At 39.6% G+C, this 21,891-nt stretch overlaps 2 protein-coding genes across 2 annotated transcripts; one reads left to right on the top strand and one right to left on the bottom strand.

Moving 5' to 3' along the window:
- Window positions 1-1,375: 1,375 nt before the first annotated feature.
- On the bottom strand, window positions 1,376-3,381 carry dlx5a (distal-less homeobox 5a). The gene is made up of 3 exons (XM_005728750.2): window positions 2,735-3,381; window positions 2,145-2,329; window positions 1,376-1,915 (listed from the first exon to the last, which is right to left on the bottom strand). The coding sequence occupies exons 1-3, from the start codon at window positions 3,090-3,092 to the stop codon at window positions 1,601-1,603; spliced, it is 858 nt and encodes a 285-aa protein (XP_005728807.1). The 5' UTR covers window positions 3,093-3,381; the 3' UTR covers window positions 1,376-1,600.
- Window positions 3,382-5,938: 2,557 nt separating this feature from the next.
- Window positions 5,939-20,115, top strand: ago2 (argonaute RISC catalytic component 2). Its single transcript, XM_005728751.1, has 20 exons — window positions 5,939-6,010; window positions 7,181-7,228; window positions 11,282-11,462; window positions 11,550-11,670; window positions 11,798-11,979; window positions 12,078-12,214; window positions 12,308-12,442; window positions 13,784-13,871; window positions 14,183-14,330; window positions 14,423-14,542; window positions 15,014-15,136; window positions 15,251-15,384; window positions 15,972-16,156; window positions 17,047-17,206; window positions 17,325-17,415; window positions 17,831-18,025; window positions 18,222-18,356; window positions 19,189-19,290; window positions 19,412-19,611; window positions 19,697-20,115. Exons 1-20 carry the CDS (start codon window positions 5,992-5,994, stop codon window positions 19,803-19,805), a joined length of 2,613 nt encoding a protein of 870 aa, XP_005728808.1. The 5' UTR covers window positions 5,939-5,991; the 3' UTR covers window positions 19,806-20,115.
- The last annotated feature ends 1,776 nt before the right edge of the window (window positions 20,116-21,891 follow it).

Below are 21,891 nucleotides of genomic sequence, written 5' to 3' on the forward strand. Positions count from 1 at the left end.
CCTATAGCTGTGTGTGTGTGTGTGTGTGTGTGTGTGTGTGTGTGTGTGTGTGTGTGTGTGTGTGTGTGTGTGTGTGTGAAGTCTATTCAGTGGGCTGCAATCAGGAAGAGGGTTCTGTGTCAGGTGGAAATGGTAACTTGCATGGGTCAGTGTGTGGGTCAGATGCAGCATTGTTTAGTGTGTGTTGTGAGAGAGAGACACAGAGATAAAGTGAGAGAGAGAGAGAAAGGGAGGAATTTTGTGTGCAACATTTGTAAAAACTCACTTATGTGATGTTGGGCAGATTCAGTTAGATCAATTCTCTTAAGTTTGTCACAGTGGCACGGTTTGTTTAATGGATTTTTTTTAACCCCCACTGGCAGAGCTGGTATTATCGGCTGCTAATGACATGTTCAAACTGTGTAGGATTTTCTTCCTTTTTCTTTTCAGTTCTTGCATTTTTTTAAGCAGGAAGGTGGGCTGTGTACGGCGGCCGGGAGTGGCAGAGCTCTGGAGCCGGTCTACCCCCACAGGAATGCGGATTGTCTCAGATCTCCGTGCCGCCCCCCTCGCCTCCTCTCTTGCCATTCAAAGCGACTAATTGTAGGGGACACAAAGAAGTGAGACCGGCTGCAGACCGTCTGCAGGAAGAAGCGGGCACTTCCCTTACAGACTATCTTAAAGACTCAATCAGGTGCAATAATAATAAGAATAAAAATACGAAGAAGAATACGGGGACTGACTGAAAAATATGAATTATTACTGTATCATGAGCAAATCCTATCATGTTACCATTTGTCTGATAAAATTAAAAATGACATTAAGAAGATAAGCTACTGCCGACTTACTGTAGCAATAATAGATGCAATATTACAGAACAAATACACCCAGCTCGATTCAGTAAAATGTGATTGGTGTGGTCGGCTGACGCTTACCATTGCCTGTACCGTTCCTTTTACAGGTATTTATCTTGACAAATGTTTGCTTGATGTAAGCTCAGTCAGAAATTTGCCCTTTAACTTTTCCGATTTTGCAGTCATCGCAAATGGATAAACTGCCTTCATTCAAATATGTTTTTTTTAATTGTCATTTCTTAGAAAAAAAATAGACAAAATTTTATCTGCAAAAATCATTTTCAGACAAATACCATTTTTTAGTAAATATAAAACATAAAAAAACCCCAAACGACGCACTCCTAGGCCGTAATTGCACATGAAAACCATTAAGATTTGATGCTGATCGTTCAGCTCGACGTACCTCGCAGCCGTGATTTACAACCTCGTGGAAGCAAACAACAAAAAAATGTCACCTGAGGCTGTCTGCGAGCTTTTGTCGTGATTTTCAGAGAAAATAACTGAGGGTTTAAAATAACAAGAGACTGCAGGGAGGCAGGGGGTGGGGTTCAAAGTTCCATTGTCCATTTAAACGTTTAATAGTCTTCCAAAATGCAATAAATTACATGCACACATTTACACATTTTACACGTTTCTTCTATGACTGCCATCAAATACATTGCATATTCCTCTGAAATTTGAACACGAGTCCCATAGAAGGAGGGGGAAATGAAATCAACAATAGGTTTGTTTTTTGTTTAGTGTAGTTTTCTTTCTTTTCTTTTTTTTCAATATAACGTCCCCGCTCCAAGAGCCAACGAATGCTGTATTGAGTTAGGGGTCTGCAGGTGGGAAGTCATGGAGCTGCCGGCTGAGGTGTACCATGACCCCGTGTTTTCCAAAAAGTTAGAAGCCGTCGTGTTGATGCTTTGTGGCTGTAGACTGTGCGGCCTGGAGGGACCCTGTGTGTCCCAGACGGCCGGGGACTGTGGAGAGTTGCAGGCCATGGGGTCGCTGGAGCTGGGGCTGTGTTCCGGGGGAAGCTCGCCGTTTTTCATGATCTTCTTCATCTTTGATCTTCTGTTTTGGAACCAAATTTTCACCTGTAAGGAGCCAAAAATCGCATTATTATTATGATTACTTCCGAAATCACCTCAAAAACAAATGGAGCTTAAAAAACGCTCCTTGCGTAAAAGCGCACAAAGAAAGCCAGAAAACATCGCAAAATCATTATTTTATTCTCAACATTTGAAACACTTAAAACACGATAATTTCTTCCAAATTAAAAGTGATTTGAGAGATCTGAGATGTATTTTTCATCGAAAATCCCACCTGTGTTTGCGTTAGCCCCAGCGAGGCGGCCAGTTCGGCTCTCTCCGGCAGCGCCAGGTACTGTGTGTTCTGAAACCGCCTCTGCAAGGCGGCCAGCTGGAAGCTGGAGTAGATTGTCCGGGGTTTTCTCACTTTCTTCGGCTTGCCATTCACCATCCTCACCTCAGGCTCGCTTATCTCTTTTTCTATTAAAAAACAAAAAAACAAAACCGTGTATAACCATGTATCCATTTCCCCCAAAACCGCATTATCGGAATTTATCTATTACGTGTGTGTGTGTGTCATCGTTCAGATGTATTAAAACAACAGTAATAACAATATACATACATTTTTATGGACCAGATGCATTTCAGTCCAACTAAAAGGAAAGTAAGTGGTTCCTTTAAATGGACTTAAATGAAATAATTTGAAGCATGCATTTGCATTTTTTCTTTTAATTACGCATTTATAGACCTTTAGTGCAAATCAGCAGTCGACGAAATGGTAAACCTGGATAAAAAATTAAAAAAAACAACAACCATATATTTATTTTTTCTTCATAACCCTCTAACAATCTGCTTTTATTAAAATATAAAATGTTAGGCCCGTACCTTGTGGACTCGGCTGGGTTTGCACTCTGCTGTAAGTCCCAGCATACTGGTGGTAGGAGGGGGTCGTGTAGGAGCTGTAATCTGTGTAGGATTTTGTCGAGTAATTTCCAGCAGATCCGTTTACACCCGGGTACTGGTACTGATAGGCATTCAGAGGCTTCCCGTAAGAGGTGGAGCTGGGCGAGCAGTAGCCGTGAGCGACTCCTCCAGCGGGACTGTAGTAGCCAGAATCCGTGGCGGAGGATTCGGGTAAAGTAGGAGATTCCTGAGACGGATGGTGCATGCTGGAGAGTTGAAAGGAGCTCTCAAAGTCTGCAGATTTCACACTCGGGATCCTCCGGTCAAAAACTCCGGTCATACTTCGAGAGAGAGCGCGTGGGTTCGTTTTTATTTAATCAGCAGGGAAAAAAAACACGAAAGAAAAAAAAATCAATAATAAAAACCGAGAGCGTCTGTCTCCAGAGCGGTGTAGAAAAAAAAACTACACTGGCATTGTTGAAAGGCTCTCAGGCCGTCGGGCTCTGGTGAAGACTGCAGCCAGCCCCGCAGCAAAGACTTGGTTAAATCCTAAATCGCGCTCTTACGCACTGCAGGGAGGATCTGGTTCCATTGGCCAAGGCGCACACAGACACAGCTACACCCAATTCACTCCGCCAGCTTTCTTATAAGGGGGGAAGCCACCCGGGCTGCATGTTGGTTGCATTGTTGTGTTTTTATACTATCAATCAATGGCAGCAATTAAAGTGTCGCCAATTCATCAGAAGGATAAATTAGAAGGACAAATCCTATTACCAAAAAGGCCCGTGCTGCAAGAGCCACCGATTATCACGCTTGTCTTTATTAATCTTTATTTACGCGTTTTTATCAGAACAGAATTCACTAGCTGCTCTAGTCACGCATGGAAACATGGAATCAAATTTAATAATCTAATAATAAAATAAAATCGCAAAGACATGAAACTGAGCAGCTTAAGCCAATGAGCTCGGGTTTTTTATACATACATATATATATTCTCATTTTCGTTTTAAGAGGCACATAACCTAACCCCCATGGAAATTTCAAAAAAGCTTTTCTTGCATCAAATGAATGATGCCAAATATTCTGTACATCATCGGCAAATCAAACACGGTCTATTTACACAGCTCGGCATCAATAAACGGCTCATTAAATATTAATCCATGTTATTCCCTCCTGAAGCATGCTGCCGAGCACACAAACCAGAGCTCCGGCCGTCAGCCCACACATTCAGTGGTAAACAGCGCCGACAAGAGGACAAAGCGAGGGGCTGCACGTCGTTCACCTTGGCAAACCCACAACACAACATAAAATAAATGCACTCAAATTTGACACAACCCAGACGCCCAGATTAAAAATATACCCATTAGATTAAATTAACGGGAAAAGGGGAATCACGTGACACTGGTAACAGTTTAATCTGATAAAAGAGCCTGCAACTGTTTCAAAGTTTTGGAAGACTACATTGGCGTTTCAGCAGGTGCTGCTAACTGGATGCACACATGCGGAAACATTCTGCATGTTTCATAACTCAAATCTGCAACTCATACAATAAATAATTTAATTTAAACGGCATCAGCTACGCGAAACCAGGCTCACAGTTAAAGAGACATGCAGCACTATCTACTCTCCGAAAACAGAAAGAGAAAGAGCACCCGAAAACAATAACGCAGATTCATTTAATGTGACATAAATACATAACTACACATTAATAAACAAATGGCTTACACAGTGACACCCCTCCATGTCAGTCATATCATTTTAAATAGACCCTCTAAATGTCCCATGGATGGACAGGATTAGAAATGAGTCAAGAAAGAGGCGAGGCTGAAATGGTTTGGACATGTGCAGTGGAGGGATAGTGGATATACTGGGCAAAGGGTGCTAAATAAGGGATAGGAAGAGATGGCGTTTGTGGCAATCACTAAAGAGACCAATGAAGAAGGATCCCTCTTATTATTGTTTTTCTTTCACCCCAGTCAGATGTAAAATGGGGAATCTGGATGAGCAAATAATAAATAAACATACACATTCAAAAACATTCAATAGAAACAACCCACCTGTGTGTATCGTCTTCAGCTTTTTTGTTACTATAGACAATAATTCACTTCTTGAGCGTGTACATCTAATTTTATTTCATTCTTAATTAAACTTTAAGTAATTTTTAGCATAAGTAAAATTCAACGTATAATATAAAATCACATGGCTTGATAAATCTTCTGTATGTACCGTCGTTATATTATAATGAACTATAACGTTGGAATTTCTTTGTGGATCCATTACCATGCACTAGCTATGGGTATTATAAAAAACAAAACAAAAAACTTTGGTACCCCGGAAATGCTTCCTCACCCGAAGAAACAAACTACTTGGTATGTTGCTGTGCTTGTTGACATTTTTAAAAACCGAGATTCGTGGCTATATACATATTTATGTACGTATTTAAACCAGACCTGTATTTTAGCCAGGTTATAAAAAGTCATGTTGTTTTTTAAGCCAGGTAAGCGATCTCTATGGTGTTTTTTTTAAAGATTTGAATTAGCATCACTACTGAGACCGCGCAGCGTGCGTCTGACGTCACCGAAAAGCAAGATAGTTCCCCACTTTGCATAAATCTAAACGTTAATATTTCCCCTCAAGTCGAAATAACCGTATTTGAAATGTTTGCAACCGTGTAAAATGTTAACTTTGGCTAATAAAATACTAAATCTGATAGGAAACGTGATTTTTCTAAATTGTGTTATATTGTGTGTACGTATGTGTTATATAGTATGTGTTTTATTTATTTTAAAAAAGAATCAAATTTCGTGGACTGATGCGGATACTAGCTTTTTGACCACATTCATGACTACACTGATGGGATGAATACATATATCTTGTAAAAAAGAAGGGTGATTAAAAAAAGAAGTCCAAATGTAAATATATACACTACCTAAAGTAAAGTGACCAAAGACGGAAGGAATGGGAAGGAATCATCTTGAAGCGCGTGGTTCTTTACCCTGCGCTCTCTTTTCTCTCGGCTCTCGTTTTGCGTGTTGGGGGGATGGGGCCGAGCCGAGGATGAGAGACTTCAAATATTTACCACTTGGCTAACTAAATATCTGTTTTTAGAACCGAGTTTCCTTCCTTGCACTTGGACATATAAATACACTTCGACTACGGATGAGTTTTGGTGGAATTCTGCGAAAAACTAAGTGGAGTGTTTGTGCGTCCACGACACACGCTTAAAAAAAGTCGACAAAATGTATTCCTCTGCTGGAGGTAAGTGCTGCGGCTAACGTTAGCATCGGCTACGTGATGCGGCCAAAGAAAACTGACGATAACGGAGCGGCATTTTTCTGTGCTGCATCGATAAAGTGCTTGCTATGTTCCGGCTTCATCCAACTCGTTACGATAAAACTCAACAACGGCTTTGACGAGGAACGTGTCGTCCCAGTTTTAAGTGTTTTAGTACTAGAGGCAAGCTTAGCTAGCTTCCAACAACAAGCTGCCGCTAGCCACGCTAGCTTCAACTGCACCTGGTTTCCCGAACTTGTTTTTAGTTAACTCACTGCACTTTCACCAAGTGGGGGTTGGCTGGCTTATGTTTTCTTAACAAATCACACGAACGTAAACGCATATCATTCATTTTCTCGAACTGAAGCGCTAAACACACTAGTTGAAGCAATATTTCGAGGCCGACCTAATCTCATCACCAGTCTGGGATACGATTAGCCTGACAGTTGAAATCGCCACATTTACATATGTCACATTAATACACCAGCTGTATAAACGCACTAACGCCACCGGATCGTATTTCAGTGTAACACCGGCTTTAAGACACTAAACGATATAGGAGAAGTCTGATTAAGTTTGACGTTAGGTAGAGTGATAGTTAAGCGACTGAGCCGCCTGTCGTTAGTCAGACAGACGCTGTGTTTGTGTGTGTAGATTTGCATACATGCGTATTTCATGTGTGCGTTTCGGGTTTTTTGTCAGCTGGCTTTTTTTGGCGGAATGAAAGAGAGTACAGGCGACATCAGCACTATGTTGGATAATTTTTTCCCCACTTGCAGTTATTTTAACGAGGATGTTTTGTTAAACCAAAACACGACTCTGTGTGTTGAAGCAGTTTATTTCTAGGGGGAAGGGGTGGCTTCATCCGTTAGATTGCCAGCTGCTCAATACTTTCTGCGTGTCTATTGATAAGACTCCTGTGGAAGTGATAAGAAAGGCCTGCTGGGATGAATCTAGTGTAATAAATGAGCAGCGCTCTCTTACTGCTTACTACATAAACAAATGGTTTTGTTATGTTAAGCAGGAATCTTTGGTCTCTGGGCTGTACTATGTTATTAGGTGTACACATTTGTCACTCTTTATTTTAAAATACAGTGTGTATCAGACTGAGCGGATCTTTGAGCATTTATAACATGTTATTTTTGTTCTCTGTAGCTGCTGAGATGCTTGAGGGACCCCGTTCTACTGGGTCAGTAAGCTCTGGTAAGCTTTTCCCATATTCGGGCTTTAACACTTTAAATTGACCCTAGTAGTGGTCCAGTGTAAGTGGCAACATTTTTTTTCTCGCACATCCTTCAAGCATCACAGTATGTACTCATCTGAAAAACAACAGGACCTGATAGTGACACCATCCAGCAAAAAGCATATAGGTATTTTGATTCTGTAAGTGAGAGTCTACAGAAGATGCTTTTCTCTTCAACTAGTCAGCACTAGCACACCTCATTTTGTGCGCTTATGTGCAGAGCACTTAACTAAAGGGCACTTATTAAAATCCACCATATATTGCTAGGCTTTATTAAAGGTTTTCTGTTTGAATGAACAGCGCTGGAGCTAAAAGATAATGCACTGAAGGGAATGGAGTGTGTCCTGACTGAAATAACTGAAGTTGCAGATATTGCCGAGCTTGTCCAGCAATAATGAGAGCTGTGTGCATCTCCTACAATAAGTTGCAAAAATGTTAACATTTAAAATCATCTTTCAGGGTATAATATAGTGATTTGATGTAGATTTGGTACATGTGTTAATGTTATTGTTGTTAATATTAATAAGAATAATTCAACTACTGTATCAAAATAATTACAAATGTGAGATTAAAAAACGTTTTTCTTATATCAACTTGTATATTATTGTCAGTGTGGCTACATAGTGTAGTGGTTTACTGATTTGGAAAAAAAAACCATTTGGGGATGGGCCAGGAAGGGGTATCCAGTGTAAAAAACAAAAACATAATTTAAAAAAAAAAGGTGACAAATCAAACATGTTAAGCTGCCTGCTGTGGTGACTTGTTGTGAATAAAGGCACAGGTGAAAAGTAGCTGTATTATTTATTATTTTTGTTCCAACAAAGAAATCAGAAAATATGAAGAAAATTTTTTTTCTCAATTTGTTTAAAAAAGTAAATATTAAATTCCCCAGAAGACTTACTGCAGATAAGTTAAAACAGTCAAATTATGAATGAGAAAAATAATCTGAGCATTTTAATCAAGTTTGAAAAAGAAATTATACAAGTTGCCTTTTTTGTCTTTTTTCTTTGTAATTTCAGTTACATTGAAAAAAAAATTTAATTGAAGTTCTCTGAAGAATTTATTCAGTGGTGTATTTATACTCCGTATGAGCTCTACATCCACAACTGTGCGGTCTGTTGACTAAAACTTGTTCAAAATGACAGCTGCAGCTTGTGCTTTTTCATTTTTCTAGGACAGCCTGAACACATTTGTGAAAAGTCACCCATTATCACTGTTTTAGACAGATTGTTAGCAGATGAGACACAAATTTACAGTGGCTGATTTTGTGATGGCTAAATGTTTAAAGCAGAGTCCAACCGATTGCTCAGCCAATTTTAGCTATTTGCCAACTTTCAGTATCAGCAATTATAAAATCAGATAAGTTACAGAACAGGCGAGAGAAACACCCTTTCAAACACGTTCTGAATGTTGATGGTGTATAGCTTGTCCGCTAGTGGGTACTCTGCAGCTTCCCTGCAACAGTGTTTGGGTCACCATAAATGAAAGAAGGGGCTGATCTGAGCAGAGTCAGGCAAAGCATAAACTAGCAAATAAATAAATATACATACAAATTTTTTGTGTGTTTGAAAGAATGAAAATACCAGTCATATATTTGAGTTTAAAATCCCCCAATATTGGCTTCAGTCTTCAAAACCCTACATGAGTCAGGTTCTAGGTCAGAGATGGTGTGATGAAGAGTTAGCGGATGTCAGATAAATTATTTATAATTTTGTTTGACTTCTCTGAAACACTGAATCCTGCAGCTGCTAATAGTAGCAAAAGTATCAGATGTCACCCAGATCCCCTCCACTGTCCCCCATCCTCAGTCACTGTTCACAAACATACAGTTTTGTAAACATAGATTTGTTTTTCTGTGTGTTTTGGACTTTCGTCCACATGTAAACGTTGTTTCAGATCACCCAAAGCAGCCTTTGCTGCTTCCAGGGGTGAAGATTCACAGATACTGTGCTTCTGTGTTTGTGTGTTGACGAGGAAAACTGACATTTTGTCTTACATTCTCAACATGCCTCGGTTTTGTTTTTTGACATCAGACTGTGAAGCGTGTTATTGTATGTAGGCGTCTGACTGGCCAACGTTCCACAGTTAGGGCTACATCATCACATGTTGCTTAGGCATGTTCAACACAGCGCTTGATGTCACTTTGTTATATTTCATGGGGGAAATCCTCGTTTAACCCTGGAGAAACCATGAGGTCAAATTTGACCCCATGGTTTCCCTAGAAAACCAATGGGGTCGGCTCTGATCCCATGGGTTCTCCAGGGTTAAAAAAAAAATCCCATGCACACGTGGACATAGCTTTGGTGTGTACCCATTTGTGAAAGTACTGAAATCAGCTGACATGTTGTACCAGATGGAAGAAGTTTTATACAGAACCTTTTATGCTGAAACAATTGAGATGCACACACTTGAATTTGCTGCAGCCCTAGCATAGGAAGAACAGATTGGTTCTGATTTTGGAGCTGGGAAGGTCCAAATACTACGATACTGTTTATCAACAGGTGACACTTTTAGTTTTCCTAGTGTAATTGATGGAAGCAAAGCTACAAACATTCGGAGGATTATTCAGTGTATTTGGATAATTAAGTCAGGGTCCTGGAGCTGCAAAACCATGTGGTGTTGTTTAAATTATAAATTGAGTCATTCTGTTTTATTATAATATTACTATAATATTTTCCAAATAGCGCATATATAATATCCTTGAAATGATGCCAGTTAGAGCTGATGGTTAAGTCATATTAGTGCACATTCGTGATGCTCCTGACTTTAAAAACAAAACAAAAAACCTATTTACCCCTACAGTACATCTTGATCACTTGATTAAAATGATCATACTGCATTATACACACTGTTATTACTGCTTATGTATGCCTAATCTCTGAGAATTTTTTCAATTGTTTCTTTCCTAACCCTAACCCACTATCAGGCATTATTATGTGTATTCCAATTAGTGGTGCAACGGATCAAAAATCTCACGGTTCGGATCGGATCACGGTTTTAAGTCACGGATCGGATCAATTTTCGGATCAGCAAAAAAAGAAAAAAGACAAAAAATTAACATTTACTTATTCACTTATTAAAGTATTTTTTGCCTGTTAAAAACATTCAACTCAAGACTCATTCCACGCAATTATTAAAAAAAAATTATGGTTCAATATAGGACAGTATAGGGCTTTGTATCTACCACCCAATTCAATTCAGTTTTATTTATAAAGCACCAAATCACAAAAACAGTCGCCTCAAGGCGCTTTATATTGTAAGGTAGACCCTACAATAATACATACCGCTCATTATATCGCACTCCGCTGTGATATAATGAGCTGTCATGGTCACGTAGCTTTCCGTTGCCCTGGAGGTCCACTCATTTGTAGTAGTTAGGGCAACAGAAGATGCCTGGGACAGTTCAGCCATAACTTTAAACTTTTCCTGCTCATACATGCTTGGAACGATCTTGCCACTAAAGTGGGACGCGCAACAGGATATTATAGTGTGGCTCAAGCACGTTCATCATAGTTTAAACCCCTTGTTTTGCACAAGGGAATACGGCCTCCCGTCTGCAGCTAAACACCCCAATAGCTTTTGTAATAGCTTTAGCCCGGTCGGACTGGGCAGGAAAGGACTGCTTAAATACCGAAATTTCCTCTGCTCCTCCACTTGGACTGCTAGCACTGGCCATAACTATCGCTTGACAGACCGACCACGCGCACCATACACATACTTTTTTTTTCTTCTTTTTTCGAATCTTCAGATCACGTGCGTCCCGAACCGTGGAGTGGGATCGGTTCGGATTAGGGATCAACTGTGATCCGTTGCACCACTAATTGCAATGCAAGCCAACAGCAGATTTTTGTTTTACGTTTGATTTAGATCAGTGAAACATGCTCCAATTCGTTTACATGTGCAACCACAACTCTTTGTTTATAAGGCAGTTTATTGCTGGTTGGGTCTTAAAGGTCTTTTTGATGCCATTCTTACCATTTATTTTGTTGCTTCATTTGATTCACATGTTTTAGATCCCCCATCTTCCCCAGTGCCAGAATATGTGTTCAAGCCACCATCACGGCCAGACTTTGGCACCATGGGCAGGACAATCAAGCTCCAAGCTAACTTTTTTGAGATGGAAATCCCCAAATTGGAGGTCTATCATTATGACATTGACATCAAGCCTGAAAAATGCCCCCGGAGGGTCAATCGGTATATCCTTGTTGATATTTCATTATCGTTCAGCAGATAATTACCTGGGGCATTGCTGGTAATTTGTCCATTTCATTTTCTTTTCAGGGAAATTGTGGAGCACATGGTCCAGCACTTTAAAACACAGATCTTTGGTGATCGAAAGCCGGTTTATGATGGAAGGAAGAACCTTTACACTGCCATGCCCTTGCCAATAGGCAGAGACAAAGTATGTATTCCACACATCAACCTGTAACAGTAAAAGCTCTATTTTGAGTACAAAACAAAAAAAGTACGAGTATTTCTGCAATATGACTGCATTGTATCTCTTCATTTCCTCCCAACTGATCACACAGGTGGAGCTTGAGGTAACTATTCCTGGTGAAGGGAAAGACCGCAGCTTCAAAGTAGCCATCAAGTGGGTGTCCTGCGTTAGCCTGCAAGCTCTGCATGAGGCACTGTCAGGACGGCTACCCAGCGTCCCTTTTGAGACTATTCAAGCCTTGGATGTGGTCATGAGACATTTGCCTTCTATGAGGTACATCAGAATTTCTGTCATTGTCAGTTATAGTTTTGACTCTTTATTTTATCCTTTTATAATACTGTTGGCTTTCTGCTGGTGCTTTTCTTCTGCAGGTATACCCCAGTGGGACGCTCTTTCTTCACTCCTTCAGAGGGATGCTCAAACCCTCTTGGTGGAGGGAGAGAGGTGTGGTTTGGTTTCCACCAGTCTGTCAGGCCGTCCCTTTGGAAAATGATGCTCAACATCGATGGTAATTTTCACAATAAGATTCATTTCTCATGCAAAATGTGTCTAAAGTTGAGCTTTTTCCATAAGCTGAAACTCTGTGTCTAATTACTTTCAGTTTCGGCCACTGCGTTCTACAAAGCCCAACCTGTAATTGAGTTTATGTGCGAGGTCTTGGATTTCAAAAGCATAGAAGAACAGCAGAAACCCTTGACAGACTCTCAACGAGTGAAATTTACAAAAGAAATCAAAGGTAAGATAAACGTAGGAGCTCATATTTTTAATGATTTTGGGAGCTTAGATGTATAAAAAAAACATTTATTTGTGAGTTCAGATTCTTATCTGATACTTTTTTAGATTATTTTCTCATCAATTTTCTTCAGATACAGGTTGTAAATAGGTTTTTTTTTTGCCAATTTTTGGTTTTTCTCTAAGCGTGACCTGCTGCTGATTTTCTTTTTAGCAACTATAACTGACAGCATACATATTAAAGTATTCTGCTACTGTAAAGAGGTGCAAATATTTGAGTGGAAATTAGTTACTGGCCAAACACCTTTTAGCTCACATAGGCTACATTTACACTGCAGGTCTTAATGTTCAATTCAATTTTTTTGATCAAATCCAATTTTTTTGTCTGCCTGTTCGCACTGCAAATAAAATGTGACAGCAAACGCGCTCTAGTGTGAACCCTCAAAGTGACCCGCAGGTGCCAAAGAAGATGGCACACACAATGCACTCTGCTTAGAGCCAGACCAAACAGTATTGTTTCACTGATGGCCCTTAATATAAAGACTTGTTTTGCACTTTACGTTTCCCAATTTTGCTTTAAGTTATATAAAGTTATTTTGTTATTTACATATGGCCTAATAATTATTCTTATTGCTGTTTTAGAGCAGCGGTGCTTCAAAGAATAGTTGCAGATTTCTGTCAGAATCTGCAGATTATACAGTACAAATAAAATGTTCACGTTTCTCCAACGTTGTCTTCCCAACAGTTTCACTAACATCTACACTGGATGGCCAGGAGGCGTTCGCGATGTCTTCTCGGGCGCTTCTCCAGCGCTGATAATTGGCGTCTGTCTTGTGTCAGTGACGTAAAAGACGGATTTAATGTGATCACTTTCTAAAACATCAGATATGTATCGGATTCAGTACCACATACGAAAGTGACCCCGGTCGGATTTGAAAATATCGCATTTGTGCTGTTCACGCTGTCATACCATGATCGGATATGGGTCGCATAAGGTCAAAAAAGTCGTATTTGATGCGCTTTCGCGTGCGGTGTGAACGTAGCCATAGTTTACCTTACAAAAAAAGCAGGCTCAAACAAATGTACTTGAATCATTTTCTAGTATGTTTATAACTTCACCAGATAACAGGAAAATTATTCTCTTCTCTTCTGCTTTGCTCAAACTGAGGCTGCTGCCTTTAGCTACTTGTCCATTGTTAGCTTCTTTAAAGTGTCCATGTTCAGTTGGCTGAAAGTGTTTTAAATGACTGGTTAGGTTTGCTGTTATGAATTTTCCCTTAATTTTATTTAACAAAAATGTTTATGTTCAACCTTTGTTTCCTTTTATTGTGATTGCTTTATTCAGGCCTGAAGGTTGAGATTACTCACTGTGGGCAGATGAAGAGGAAGTACAGAGTGTGCAACGTGACAAGAAGACCAGCCAGCCACCAAACGTAAGAATGCTTTTTAAAAAATATCATTTTCAATTAAATTTTAAAAAGAAGATAAATAGCATGCTTAAAATTCAAATATCACGTTTGCTAAAGGTTTACAACAGCAACAACAAAAAAATCACCTACAACTGCATTTAGCCCTGTTAGATTAACTGCAAAATACTATTTAAAACCAAACTTTCTGTCTAGATGACTTGTCGTGATTATAAGTAGTACAAATTTGGAAACACTGGTCTAAGAATATTCCTGCTGACTGTAGATTTAAAAGGTTTCACATGTTGAATGCTTTTTCTTTTTTGGGAAATCTTTAGGTTCCCTCTGCAACAGGAGAATGGCCAAACTATAGAGTGCACAGTAGCTCAGTACTTCAAAGACAAGTACAAGCTCATCCTGCGATACCCCCACCTGCCATGTTTACAGGTGGGGCAGGAGCAGAAACACACCTACCTGCCTCTAGAGGTAAGCATCATCAACCTCTTGTTCACCAGCTAGGTGACTTGAGATTTTTGTTTTTTTTGTTCTTCTAAATGTTTTGCGCGTGTCCGCCCCAGGTGTGTAACATAGTGGCAGGACAGCGCTGCATCAAAAAGCTGACAGACAATCAGACCTCCACTATGATCCGTGCCACAGCCAGATCGGCACCAGATCGTCAGGATGAGATTAGTAAACTGGTGAGTTATATGAACTGTAACAGACACTGTTTTTAAAACTTAAGTTTTCACATATTTGACACCATTCCTGCAACAACAAGTGAAGGAAAACAGAGAATGTTTACATTGTGCCAACGGCTACACTCAAGTGATTCATCACTGATGTTTGCCCAGAGTTCTAAGGCCAATAGCAAGCACTGCCAACATGATAAACTTAAAAATTAATGGGTTCAGTGAGGCCAGTGCTGGAAGGACTGCTAATAAAGACAACAAAAGTCTTTGAGATTGATGGTTGTAGTGAACTGCTGATGAATTTGCTCATTGGTATAGAATGTTTACAATCATAGTCCATAATATTATGATTATCATTAATAACAATACAGATTACCTTTAATATGAAATGAATAAACATGAATAAAAGAAAATAAATAACTTGACTAAAATCTTAAAGTTTGCTGTATTATGCTAATGAGCGTGTGTGTGTTTATTCAGATGAGGAGTGCCAACTTCAACGCTGACCCTTACGTTCGTGAGTTCGGAGTGATGGTTCGGGATGAGATGACGGAAGTGAATGGCCGTGTCCTACAAGCTCCTTCCATACTGTATGGAGGCAGGGTATGTGTTAATGTGCTTTTAATGCATGAATTACTTTATTCGCTTTTATTCAAGTAACTTCATCGTGGATGGTGTGATTAGCACTTATGATGTTGCTCTCATTGCAATTTGCAGAACAAAGCAATAGCCACACCAATCCAGGGAGTGTGGGACATGAGGAACAAGCAGTTCCACACTGGTATTGAGATCAAAGTGTGGGCCATTGCCTGCTTTGCGCCACAGAGACAGTGCACCGAACTCCTACTTAAGTAAGCGCGATACATTGAACGTATGTTATCTATCATATGCAGATGTATGTCATGCCATCGTGTGTGCGTGTTATTGTTTGATAGTAGACAGCTTAAGGCTTATGGTGCTGGGTGTGTTTAAAAAGTTGTAAAGCAGAGCGTAGGTCCTGTACAGAAGTGCGTAAACACAGTCACACAGTCCTTTTTGTTTTTTCTGTTAAATGTTGGCCAAGTCTACTGTGCAAATATAGTTCTGTGTAAAAGCACGTGCCAACTACATACAGCTGTGCTGTGTATTTACAGTGTGTAAGCCAGGCTTTGTTTACTGCATTCATGTTATTTTTGTATTTAAGCAAGTCAGTATGTCCTGACTTTTCATGGCACTCACCAAGACTGACCAGCTCCTTTTTAATTGAAATCTGGAAAACCAAACAGTTTTTCACTGTAATTTAAAAATAAATGTTAGGAAAAGCAGTCTAATGGGATAATTTGAAAACTTCATACAATGTATCTAAGGTAGGCAGGCAGCTCTCAAATGGCATCTAACCTAAACTAGGACTGTGTCTTAACCCGTTTATCTTTAAATTAACAAGATCTCCACCTGTCAGAGCTTTCACAGATCAGCTGAGGAAGATCTCTCGAGATGCAGGAATGCCTATCCAAGGTCAACCTTGCTTTTGTAAATATGCCCAGGGAGCTGATAGCGTCGAGCCCATGTTCAGGCACCTCAAATACACATACCAGGGCCTCCAACTGGTGGTAGTGATCCTACCAGGGAAGACACCCGTTTATGGTGAGGGATCTTCTTTTACTATGGTATTTATTTTGTCTGAGAAATTTATTTTTGTTTGATTGTTTCCAAACAAACAAACACTGTGGCTTCTCCAGCCAGGTGCAGTTTAAATTTACCATTTTAAAAGCCGCTGGTGTGGCTCTTCACTCAGAAACAAGTATGGTCATTGTTGCTTCGCCTGGATGCTTGCATTTAGCTCTGTAAAACAATTTGACACTCAAGGGCTGTTTTCAGAGTTTCTCTGAGTTCCCTTTAAATCTAGGTTAAGTGGTTAAAGTTGTGACATCACAAACAGATGTGAAAAGTATAAGCCTGCTTTGTAGAGAATGAGAGTTGGTTAAAGTGATTGAGTTTGGGTAAAGTTAGGCATCATGTACTCGTACAAAAGTATCTCATTTTGATAATTAAACTCTTATTAATAACTGAAGCATTAACCTTTTATAAAGAACAGAAATCAGGGAACAGTTTTATTCATGTTATTTATAACTCTCCTTGAACCTGAAGGGGGTCTTTAATTAGTCCCTACCACTCCAACCGCATTCTGCTGCAACTTCAAAGACGACTCCCCACTTCTAGTGTATCTGAACATGCTGCTGTGCTATTGCCTGCTCAACAAGTTTTACTGCTTCTGTATCTGCTTTAGAAGTAAACCACAAGAAATTACAGAAAAAGTTATATACTCCGCTTCATTTTTGAGCTTCAAGTTAGTTATTTTAAGTCATTTGTGCATAAATAAATAAAACAGACATTTATCCTTTACGTAGAAAATACTTTTAGTCAGCTTACTTATGTGCACTAAATCGTCTGGGGCAGATTGTGCAACACTCCATTTTTTATTTTTATTATAGCAGATCAAATTATATCTCCCACTTGTCCTGATGTGTTTTTAGCTGAGGTGAAACGTGTTGGGGACACGGTTCTTGGCATGGCCACACAGTGCGTGCAAGTGAAGAACGTTCAAAAGACGACGCCTCAAACTCTTTCCAACCTGTGTTTGAAGATTAATGTCAAGCTGGGCGGTGTTAACAACATCCTCCTCCCACAGGGCAGGTTAGTGGAAATTCTGGTGAATTCTTATCATGAAACTAATGAGTTGCTTTTATATTTTTTCAACACATGAAAGCTATGCCATTGTGTTAAACTTTTTTATGTACATCTACTGTTCTAGGCCGGTGGTGTTTCAGCAGCCAGTGATCTTCCTTGGTGCAGATGTGACACATCCACCTGCAGGAGATGGAAAAAAGCCCTCTATCGCTGCAGTAAGCAACAACACATTACGACCTACCCTTCACAATATGTTATATTTTTGTGTGTGTGTGTGTGTGTGTGTGGACTGACACAGAGTAACAAGATACTGTGTTCTAGCTTAAACACACACTTCACAAATTATGCAACAGGACAGTGACATCACTGCCTCAAAAACAAGAAAGAAAACTGTTTGACCTCCAAGCTCATCCTAATCAAAGTGTCATCAAAATGTGATAGACTGAGAAAGTCCAGTTGTCTGTCATGTTTTTTTTTGGGGGTTTTTTGCTTGTTTGTTTTCATTGTAAAAAACTATGTGGGACGGGACATCAAAAGGATGAAGCATCTATCACTATCATTTGTCATTCTCAGTAAATCCTTTTTAATGTGGTCATACCTGTTTTTGTTCATTCTTTCTTTTCATTTTAGGTGGTTGGTAGCATGGATGCCCATCCCAGCCGGTACTGTGCGACAGTACGGGTGCAGCAGCACCGCCAGGAAATCATTCAGGACCTGGCTACCATGGTGAGGGAGCTGCTGATCCAGTTCTACAAGTCCACCCGCTTCAAGCCCACCAGAATCATCTACTATCGGGATGGCATCTCTGAGGGCCAGTTCAACCAGGTGATCCATATATCCAGGACCACACAGAATAAACTATAACAAACAGGAAAAGTGATTGATTTTCCTTATGCACTTGTGCTGTTGTAGGAAATTAATTGAGCTGGCAGAAGTTGCTGTTAAATGTTAATCATGCTTTTGTTGTACATATATTGTTTTAAGGGTTACCTTTAAGATCTTACGACTTTGTTGCGTGCAGGTTCTTCAGCATGAACTGCTGGCAATCCGGGAGGCCTGCATCAAACTAGAGAAGGACTACCAGCCTGGTATTACCTTTGTGGTTGTTCAGAAGAGACACCACACGAGACTGTTCTGTATGGACAGAAATGAGAGGGTTAGTACTCTGTCTCTGCTAGTGCTGGGAATTTATGAATGATCTGGGTCAATTATTAACTGAGTGCATACAAGTTTAGGAATAGAGTGATGTAAGATGCTCTCACCAGTGTCCCTAATAATGCTTCAGAGGAAGTTTCAAAGATTTTTAAGTATCCCATCATCATATGCAGTCACTATGAAATGCAACAACTTGTCTTATAACAAAAACGAAAAACAATAACTGGGATAATAAAACACCTTGACACACTAACTTCTTGTCTATTAAAATGTTTATGATCCTTCAAGGTTTTAAATGGACTGGCGTTACATTAATTAGCTGAACTCTTGCTTTATCATAATCAGGTTAGAGCTCTAAAGCCAACCAACCAGATGCTCCTGTATGTTCCATGATCCAGGCATAAAAATAGAGGTGATCTAAACCTTTGTGGTGGCTGCAAGTAGAGTGTGGCACCTTTGACTTTATCTCCTATCGTGCTGCAACTCTATTCTTGTTGTTTTTCTTTTCTTTAGTCACTGTGGGGATTTTCTTGTTGTGTTTCATGGTTTGGCTATTTTCATAGTTGAGAAATTTGGCAAACTCTTGTATGTATGTGTGTGCGTGCGTGTGTGTGTGCGTGCGTGCGTTCTTTTTCTTTTATATTCACCAGCTTGGGAGGTTTCAAAGTAATGTAGGCTTGTTGGGTCAGAGTGCACTTAAGCAATTCCAGCTTAACAAGCATTTCCATGGATGTCAAAGGAGCTTGCAAAGAAAGGCAAGCTCCTTTGACTACAATGACCTGGATGACTGAGAACCTTCACAGACATTTCCATGGATTTTTTTTTTTTTATAGGTTGGGAAGAGCGGCAACATTCCGGCAGGCACCACAGTGGACACCAAAATAACTCACCCATCAGAGTTTGACTTCTACCTTTGCAGTCATGCTGGCATTCAGGTAAAAGTCAAGTTGGATAAGATGTATTGATAAAGGCGTCTTCCACTGTGTTTTCTAATGAAAGCAGATTGTGAGTTAAAAACAACCCATTATACCTGACATCCGCTTTACTTCCGGACAGGGAACCAGCAGGCCGTCTCACTATCACGTGCTCTGGGACGACAACCACTTCTCATCAGATGAACTGCAGGTCCTTACCTACCAGCTTTGTCACACTTATGTGCGCTGCACCCGGTCAGTGTCCATCCCAGCACCAGCTTACTATGCCCATTTGGTGGCTTTCCGGGCTCGCTATCACTTGGTGGACAAAGAGCATGACAGGTGAAGAAATTAAAATCTCTTAGTTTGCAGATGTTTGTCTCCTTGTTGGAAAAACTGACAGTTCTGCAACTTTTTTCTCTTTCAGTGCCGAGGGCAGTCACACATCAGGTCAAAGCAATGGACGTGACCACCAGGCCTTGGCCAAAGCTGTTCAGGTCCACCAGGACACCTTGCGCACCATGTACTTTGCCTGAGAGCACCCAACTCCCAGGAAGGTGTGGGTGAGACATCACTGATGGAACGCACTACCCTCCGCTGTCTCACTGTCAGCTGTAGATAACATTACAGTGGTTTCACATTGTGATCTCCCTACCAGACAAACATGTCAGTAACCCAAATGTCTACAATTGTACTTAAACCCACCAAAACCATTCCAGCAATTAGACTGTAACATGCAAAAGAGTCATTCTTTCTTGAGGATTGAGCTGGAAGAGGCTTTATTTACATGTCGTGCATTAGTTGTATTTGTACTTGTTATCTGTTTAAAAAAAGGGTGAAAATTATGAAAAGACAAGGCAGAGTTTGTATGTTAATAGAAGAATTTTCTTTCTTTCTTTTTTTTTTTTTTTTACTAGCAGGCGGAAACAGTATACAGTGGGGTGGTTTCACATTTCGAAGAAGCCAGTCGCCCTCCTTCTCCTTTTGTTTTGTTATTAGGCTCTTGGTGCTTGAAGGGAGAAGGCAAAAATCAAAAGATGTGGGGGTCCATTAACTGTTATATGCCTAATGATTTAGTCCTCCCCACAGACATTATTTATCAGCCTATCAAAGCAAAGTGCACTGACCAGGATGAGCGCTTCAATCAGGACAAAAGTACTTATATATATATATATATATATATATATATATTGAGGGTTGTTTGTGTTTGTTTTCCCCCACATAGGGCACTATGTGATGAAAAGTGCCATTTAAGAGTATCTTCTTTCTTTTTTTTGCCACTTCTATGTAAAACAATGAATTTTTCTTCCAGTATTTGTCCTCTTGACACTGATGATCTTATTATGCCAACTCTGTTGACAGTTAATGATCTTGACATCAGATTTGGTTAACCCCTGAATCTACACTTTTTAATTTTTTTAATTTTTTTTTTAATGAAGCTCTTTTTGTATTTAGAAATTTGGGGGGGGGACAAACATTTTTTTTTCCTCCTTTGCCCCACTGTTAAGTCTGAACTGACAAACCAGTGACCTGAGATGTAATATATTGGGACTGGTTCCCAGTAAGGACACATTTCTAATGTATTCTGAGCCATGTTGACAAAAGACACTTGATTAGGAAGTCACCATAGTGGGGAACATGTTAAAATCTGTGTGATTCCCATCTGTTCTTACAGACTGTTTAAAATTTGAATAACTTCTCCAATGGATATGCATGTAGCTGGCTCATGTTTTAGACATTTTAGGCATTTGTGATGATTGTTTATTTCTCCCTTTATACACATCAACCCTACTTCTATTTTTTTAATGTATATAACACAGGATCGTGTATTCTGCTGTGTCATTTGTGTGGCTTGTCGGTAACCAGGCATTCGGTACAGTGGAGTCAAAGCTGCAACATTTTAGAGTTTAACTGATTGAAATTCCTTAAAACCTCTTTAACGTAGTGTTTGCTCCAAGAACTAGGGGCTGTCATCGCACAAAAGCTTGGGTTTTATGCAAATGACTTTTTTGTGAGTCTTTATACTATTTAGTAATGTTGGTAATAAGGTGTATTTTGAATAAGCCTTCAGTGGAAGCTGCTGAAAGATTATAGATTTTTTTTTTCTTTTTTTAAAAAACTGGCCCACGTGTTAAAAAAAATTGTCTAAATTAATATTGTCTTTGTATGCAGATAAATGCAAATATATGGCCTTTTAAGACTGTCATGTCTTACTAATAACATTATTATATAATAATATCCCACCTAAGTTTTACTAATGCTATAAGCAGGCGAATGTTGACATAGTCTTGAGTGGAGGCGAGTAGTTTATCTTTTCTAACTATGCATCATTTTTAACCAAGAGATTTAGCAGTGGGTATCTCACATGAATTGGAGTCATTTCTAGAGGTAGATAATCAGGGCTTTTTATGTTGTTTTTAGCATATTGCATTTAGTAGCGTTTCTTAGTGCTTATCAACGTCTTCATACCTTTCTAATAGGATGAAGTATTTATGTGGTCATTTGTAACATTGTAGATTTTATAGCCTATAAATTGGGTGTATCCTTTGTAACACACAGTCTTTCCTAGCCAAACAAGATTATGAACTTTTACATGATGAATATTAAAAAAAGAAATATATA

The sequence above is a fragment of the Pundamilia nyererei genome, unplaced genomic scaffold (assembly GCF_000239375.1).
Source record: "Pundamilia nyererei isolate P.nyererei 1_Seehausen unplaced genomic scaffold, PunNye1.0 scaffold00030, whole genome shotgun sequence".
In the NCBI taxonomy this organism is placed as follows: Eukaryota; Metazoa; Chordata; class Actinopteri; order Cichliformes; family Cichlidae; genus Pundamilia; species Pundamilia nyererei.